Genomic DNA, 7,500 nt, shown 5'->3' with positions numbered 1-7,500 from the left:
CCAATCTTTGCCATTCACCCAAGACCAGGACATGTGGTGTGGCGGGGTGGTGGGTGGTGTGGTTTGTTTTGCGTATAATATGGCATGCCCGTCTGGGGCAGTGCCATTCATGGCGGACACACTGGACAGGACACACAGCGGGGGTTACACACAGCTGATCTGGGGTCCGTTTCTCGAAAGCGTCTTTGCTATCGTCGTTAGCAAAGTCCTTCGTAAGAGCGACTCAACTCTCTCTCGACAGCGACGCTCTCCACTAAATCCAAGGGAACGGTAAGACGGTCTTAAGACGGTCTTAAGACGGTCTTAAGACGGTTAGCAACGACAAGAATCGAGAAACGGACCCCTGCTGGATTGGGTTGGGTTGGTGTTGTGTGTTGGGTTGGGTTGGCTTGGGTTGGGGTGGGTTTGGGTGCAAGTCTTGGGCACACTTATTAAATGGACAAGGGCAGCAGCAGAATAGCCCCACAGTATGGAGTACATTAAAACGAGGGTACAATTTGTCACTGTAGGAATTACTAAGAAGACACACCTGAAAAGGGTGATCTGTGAGAGGAACCTAGTGAGCTTTTGTTGATTATTTTGTTGCTAAGCGAGGGGCAACACTACTGCTTACTACAACAACACTGCATAACCGGGCGAATAGACCAGCTGCGACGTTATTGAAGCGACAGACAATCGCAGCAAGAGCGATACGAGCGATTGAAGCGTCTAGTCATGTCAGTTGAAAGCAGAACGCAAGCATTCCAACATTCCCATTGGCTGTGGTTATTGACCTCTATGCAGTCATCGGCTGTGGCGGCTTGTCGCCGAACCGCGTCATAGCTCATTTGCATAACATTCCCACAAGTTCAACTACAAAATGTCGCTCTCGTCGCGCGAATCACCTCTAGTCTCCAGAATTTTGTCATGCAACTCAATACAAAGTCAATTACTTCCGTTGCTCGCCTCGGTCATGTCGCGGCTGGTGTATTCGCCTGGTAATTCTTATTGTTTTATTGTTTTTAACAAGAATGCACACATACACAAAGGCACACATTGCAAGCCCAAAAGCAGACATAGACAGGGACTTGCACACTGACTTTTATTCTCACACATACAGTATACAGTAAATTGCCATCATGTGGACACACACATATCGCACTCACACACACACACACACACACACACACACACACACACACACACACACACACACACACACACACACACACACACACACACACACCGCACACACACACATATCATACACACACACACACACACACACGCACACACACACACACACACACACACACACACACACACACACACACACACACACACACACACACACACACACACACACACACACACACAAATTCCCATCAAGTGAGCAAGTTGTGAGCTGGTTATCAAGTTTTTTAGCAGCGTGGCTTGGGGTTGATTACCCTTCATACTTGAGTTCATTCTGCATTACTTGCCTCAACAGATTTGCAAGGCAGGATTTATTAGTGTTGGCCTAGTAATGTACGCACCACTGGAATCTTACTACACAATAACAATCAGGATTATACAAGATTATGACACAAACACACAGTCACACAACAAGCATGTACCCACGCATTCGTACACATACACAGAGTCAGAACCTCTCTCTCTCTCTCTCTCTCTCTCTCTCTCTCTCTCTCTCTCTCTCTCTCTCTCTCTCTCTCTCTCTCTCTCTCTCTCTCTCTCTCTGTTTCTCACACAAACAAACATGCACGCACGCACACACACACGCACACACACACACACACACACACACAGTGCCAGTGTTGTACCTGCACATGCTGCTCTTCCGGGACCCAGAGCTGCTGGGGGAGGAGGGAGGGGTCTGGTAGCTCCAGCTGTAGTCCGAGCCCTTCAGGTCCTTAATTACCTGAAAGAACCAAGGAGGAGATCACTGGAATAACAAAAACTAGATTTTTTATATATATATATATATACAGTTTTGGTATTTTAGAGATACATCTATAAGCACCAGGGCTCTAAATTAACTTTTTCCTCCACCAGCCAATTTGGCTAGTGGACATTTTTTCTTACCAGCCAAACAGAAGTTCAACTAGCCATTTTTTTCAATCTCGCCAAAATAAACTATGTGTTAGGCTAGTTTTTTTAAAAGAATTATGGTAATTTTGTTCAACAGTTACACTATACACTAGGCTATATATAGGCCTGCATACTATAGGCCTATTATAGGCTATATATTTTTTCATTATTTTTTAACTTCTGCTTTATTTTTAACTTTCATTACTTAGGCCTAATCAATTTGATTAGTTTTTGTTCAATTCCTCTGAAAACAGCTGAATCACATCACACAAGCCACTCACATAACAGACCTTTACAGTAACCAAGCACACAGCCAAACTCTCCAAAACCTCACATACGCACACCCCAAGGAAGGAGAAGAGATGAGAGGAAAAGGAGAGGAGAGAGGAGTTCTTCTCTTATCTAGGCCTACCATCCGCAACAAAATGACAAGAAGCCTATTTGAACTAAAAGTAAATAATATCACGGGAATCTTCGCTTCCTTTGTTAGCCTACTTCCACAGCTTTGTCGTTGGTTGCTTTTTTTTCTCTTTCCGATGGCATGGGCTTTCCAACTTAGTTGCGCCAGGACTCGGAACATTTCAGAAGACAACTGAACTGACAGCTACGCTCACACTACTCTGACAGTCAGCTCTCCTCCTCTGCCCTTGTCGATATTTCGTTCCACAACCACTCCTTTTTTAACGTCACTATTATTACGGTTACAATTACTACTAGCATTCACCAACACACAGAACTTTGCTCTAACCACCGCCACATTCTCATCACTCGCACAAAACATAGGCATAATCTGCGTTAGTCATGTTATTGAAACGGTCAGGGCCTCGCTGCTTCAAAAAGGCAGCCTGTTACAGCAAGGTTCAGCCTAGTAATAATAGCAGTAGTGGCGTTAAAAAGGTTGTAGCGAAATCGACGAGAGCATAGGAGGAGAGCTGCCTGTCAGAATAGTGTGAGCGTAGCTGACAGAAGACTGGTCGTCTGAAATGTTTTCAATGCTGGCGCGCGCAACAGCATGGAGTTGCCGCTTGCTGCACTGGAAAGCCCACGGTGGGAGGCTACGTCGTGACGCTAGTGTCCATGGGTAATGTAGGAAATCTCGCCTTAAGGGCTCTGCATACTTAACGTGCGCACGTTCGTCATAGCAGCGGTTTACCGTTCATAATTTACTGTACTCGGGCGCTACTGGCCAAATTGGCGGGTAGGTATTTTTTTCTACTAGCCAAAATTAATTTTCACCCGTGTTTGGCGGGTTGGCGTGTGTTAATTTAGAACCCTGATAAGCACTAATACATATATTGTTAATGCCTGCATAAGTAACTTGTAAGGCATGTACTAGGCCTACTAGGTCCTTACTAAGGTCAAATTGGTAATCAATCCCTTATTGTGCATGAACAAGACATTTGTGAAAACACGCCTAACAAATGTTTGATTTTGCTTTATACATGCCTCACAAGTTACTTATACAGGCACATTATATGTATTAATGCTAATAGATGTATCCCTAAAATAAAGTGTTACCACAGTTTTTTTCTAGAGAAGGGCAATGCTCCAGCCACTCAGCTTGCCAATCAAGCTGTGGATGGAGGACCACCAGATCAATACCCTGACATGGTCAGCCCAAACTCCAGGCCCGAACCCCCTTGAAAACCTCTGGAATGTGATCAAGAGGAAGCTGGATGGTCACAAGCCATCAACCCAAGCTCAGAAATTTGAATTCTTGCACCAGACCTGGAATAAAGTCATCCAAGAACAATGTGAAGGATATATTGGGCTTATTCCACCAAATATTGATTTCTGAACTTTCCTAAGTTAATACATTACTATTATGTTGTTTCAAAGTTAATATCATCTTGTTTTCTTGGTCTTTTCTGAGATTTGGAAACATTACATCATGTGGTATTTTGACCATTTTGGGATTTTCTGCAAATAAATTATCTAAATGACAATATTTTCTTTCGAAATCCGGAGAAAATGTTGTCGGTAGTTTATAGAATTAAATGACATGTTTGTTTAACTCAAACCCATACCTATCCATAACAAACATTTCGAAGTGGTCTCTCATTTTTTTCCGCGGCTGTATATATTGTTATACATAGAACAAAGCACATATTGACAAATATTTATCACAGTCATTGATATAGTGTGACAATACAGTGCATGGGAGGCATTCGGGTCTTGCAATACAGTCTTTTCCTCTTATGTAGGACAGTGGATCTGGGTGCTTGTATTTGTATTTCATTAACTATAATATTCTGTAATAATAATAATAATAGTTATAATAATAACTATAGTTATTTTTAGCAGTAGTATTGTTTTATCATGGAATAATAATATTATTATTACAGCAAGGAGGAGAGGGGCACAGGCAAGCCAGCCATGTCAACATGATCATGTTCATGCAATACATACCTGCTCACTGGCAGGAGGCAGTTTGTGTGGGTCAGTGGTCAGCACAGTGAGGTCATCAATAATGGCCTGGAGGTGAGTGATCTCCCCCAGCATGGCAATCTCCCCATTCTGACCATAAACACAGAGATTAGACAGAGATATTAAGAGATGATACCGTACATGAGAAAGAGATGCAGCAGGCTGAGACCATAGATATGAACCCTTACCACCACCTAGAGGGTAACGTGCGTATTGCTTTGCCTATTATTGCTGCCAGCAATATACCAGTGGTCAATGTGGTGTCCAGTTGCGGTTTCTACGGTTCATATCTATTAGCCTGGGAACTCCCATACTGCCTTTAGTTCTACACAATCGTTCCGATCTGAAAGACAGTATGGAAGCTTTGCTCAGAAACGGACCAGATCATGGTCCCTGTCTCTGTCCAATCAGAGAGTAGGGCAGGGTGTCATGATGGCCAAGTATTCCGACCCCTATGGAATTTACAGTAGGCAGGTCACCAGACCTTATCTCACTTGTGATTGGGTCTGGTGATAACCAGGCAAAAATATCTATGAGGTTGAGACAGAAACCAGCAGACAAATGTATGAGAATAATGACAAGCAGGTGGCTGATTTCTCCCAGCATGGCAATCTCTCCATTCTGACGCAGAAAAGAACTGAATGAAGAGGGTGAACAAAGGTAAATATTATCCACGTGATATCTCGCTCCCATTAAAGCCATACCTCTGACACAGAAACAATACAAAAAATAGCCTGGTTAATTACATGAACTCTAGCGGCAGAATACAGTATATTTTATCTGGTGATTTGGTCTTGCATTGCACCACAGAGGACAAATGGGCTACATTTCATGTTATATTGCAAGCCTGCCTTGTACAGTACGTATATAATAAAACAAATATGCAAGAGCATAATCGCTGTGCGAAAGTACCACACTTATAATATGGATTCTCATCATTCTGTCACAGACAACAATGAATGAAGAGGGTGAAAGGCTGGGGTAAATTATATTCAGAGCCTGGCATCACTTTCAATTTGTAAGCCACTGATTGTACCGACTGTTGCTTAGTGGTTTGTCAATTACAGAATGTTGTTGTTGGTTTATTGACCTTCCAGGAGTTATTAATTGGAGTTGGCATTTTGCAGCTTGTTGCCTGACACATTTCTCTACTTATCAGCACGCCCTCGCTCTCTTCCTTGACAAAAACACTTCACAGCGCTTCTTCATTATTTCAACAGCATCATATTAATGTCTTTTCCCATCCCCGCTGTGCCTTCTAAAAAAAAAAACATCTGTCTAAAATAACCCAAGTGCCAGGCCTGACAAGACAGCCCACGACATCCAATTTTGCGGCCTACTGTATCTAACGATGATGGATCCGCCAGGTGCCATACAGTGGACAGCATTAATGAGTGTCTTCCCCAAATTTCTCTGCCTGCCCTAAAGCGACCGACTGGGGTCATTTATGAGAAATTTCAGAGAAATTTTGAGTGTGCATATGGTTATATGTTTGAGACATGGTTTTGTCTATGAAAATGACCATATTCTCTGATCTTGTGATTTCATGAACCCAGAAATGTTGAGTAGCCTAAAGTTTTATTGCAGAAATATCATCTATGGGCCTAATGGATAGAATTTAGCTTGGTTTCCCAAAGTTTCACTTTGAGCAATTTCCATAATTAGCATAAATATACTGTATTATTATGGTAAGATTACTACAAGTGAATAGGCAAAAAAATGTAAATGATAGATATCACCATGAAACGTTCTCAGTTGATTACTGATGATGAGAGAAGAAAAAAATGTATTGGATGTTTTTTGTATTTTGATGTTTACATATGCAAATGAGGGCATACATCATATTTAGCATATACGTATGTAAGTTTGACTAATTTTTAGAAAAACAATAAAATGTTCAAATTCATATTTTTTTTGCTTTGGATGAGGGACAAGTATGTGCAAGATTATTAAAAAATTATTTATTATTAAAAAAATATTTATATAATGGTATTTCTATATAAACTCCTTGGGGTCATAAATGACCCTGCTCGGTCAGATTAGTCGCAAAAACAGGCCGGTCGCTTGAGGGATAAGACACTATCACAACACAGTAGCAGCCTGTTACTAGCAGAGCACTGTCTGAGTCCTGGAGGGTGGTTGGACTGGAACCTTGCTTAGAGCTCAACTCCCCAAAATGTCAGTTTAATGGCTGTTCACCACCCACAGAATAGACTAGGTTTTGGCAATTATTTTGGGTTTAGAGCAGGTGTCACCAACGTTGTGCGTCCAGGAGCTTCTGAGGTGCCCATAAACAGGATGTTAATAAACAGTGACAACTACCAGATTTTTGTCAGAGTTAATGCTTTTATTGATTTAAATATGATCTTATTTATTCTTTATAACCTATAAGCAAATTATCATTCAATAATAGTGTGATTTGAGAATGATGCCAAGACATCAGTAGAGGATTTTGAACAAAAGTAGCCCTCGGGTAGCCCTCAGTAGCCCTCAGTAGCCCTTGGTAGCCCTTAGACCTAGAAAAGTTGGAGACCCCTGGTTTAGAGTATTGACCAATATTGAGAAATAATATACGTTGTTACATAGCCTACTTGCTGACTATTTGATTCATTCACATTTAGCACAATGTATTGAGATTAATCAATACGATAGTATTTGCTGAATCTCACATCCACAATAATTAGCCATTTTAAGAATGCTTGGTAAGAGACTTCACTTTGGATTGTTGCTGTTGTGTGTCTTGTGAAAGCTCTGTGTGTGGGCCAGATGAAAAGGCTGAGGGTGGCCTCTGGAATAGTCAGGCCCCACCCTCCTAGTGACGCAACACCTTCACCAGAGAGAGTAGAGAGAGAGAGGTTCCATTGGCCCATTGTTTCCGGGTTCTATTATTGCAAGGGGGAGGGGGGGAAATCCCCCTTTAGGCAGACATAGGCAGACCTAAGGACTGTTCTATTCAATGCTAGGAGTATTATGACACGCCCCTTTAGGCAGACCGGAACCTGGTCA

General features: G+C 42.1%; 1 protein-coding gene across 1 annotated transcript in view; it reads right to left on the bottom strand.

The window, feature by feature from the left end:
- mtss1lb (MTSS I-BAR domain containing 2b) overlaps positions 1 to 7,500 on the bottom strand; it is a 183,532-nt gene that overhangs the window by 18,655 nt on the left and 157,377 nt on the right. Inside the window, exons 8-9 of the mRNA XM_063189164.1 lie at positions 4,477 to 4,584; positions 1,800 to 1,897 (exon numbers count right to left, since the gene is read on the bottom strand). Coding sequence (XP_063045234.1) covers positions 1,800 to 1,897; positions 4,477 to 4,584 — 206 coding nt within the window. The remainder of the gene's footprint in view (positions 1 to 1,799; positions 1,898 to 4,476; positions 4,585 to 7,500) is intronic.

Source organism: Engraulis encrasicolus, chromosome 22, assembly GCF_034702125.1.
Source record: "Engraulis encrasicolus isolate BLACKSEA-1 chromosome 22, IST_EnEncr_1.0, whole genome shotgun sequence".
NCBI classification, from domain to species: domain Eukaryota; kingdom Metazoa; phylum Chordata; class Actinopteri; order Clupeiformes; family Engraulidae; genus Engraulis; species Engraulis encrasicolus.
This window is presented reverse-complemented; position numbering and strand designations above follow the sequence as displayed.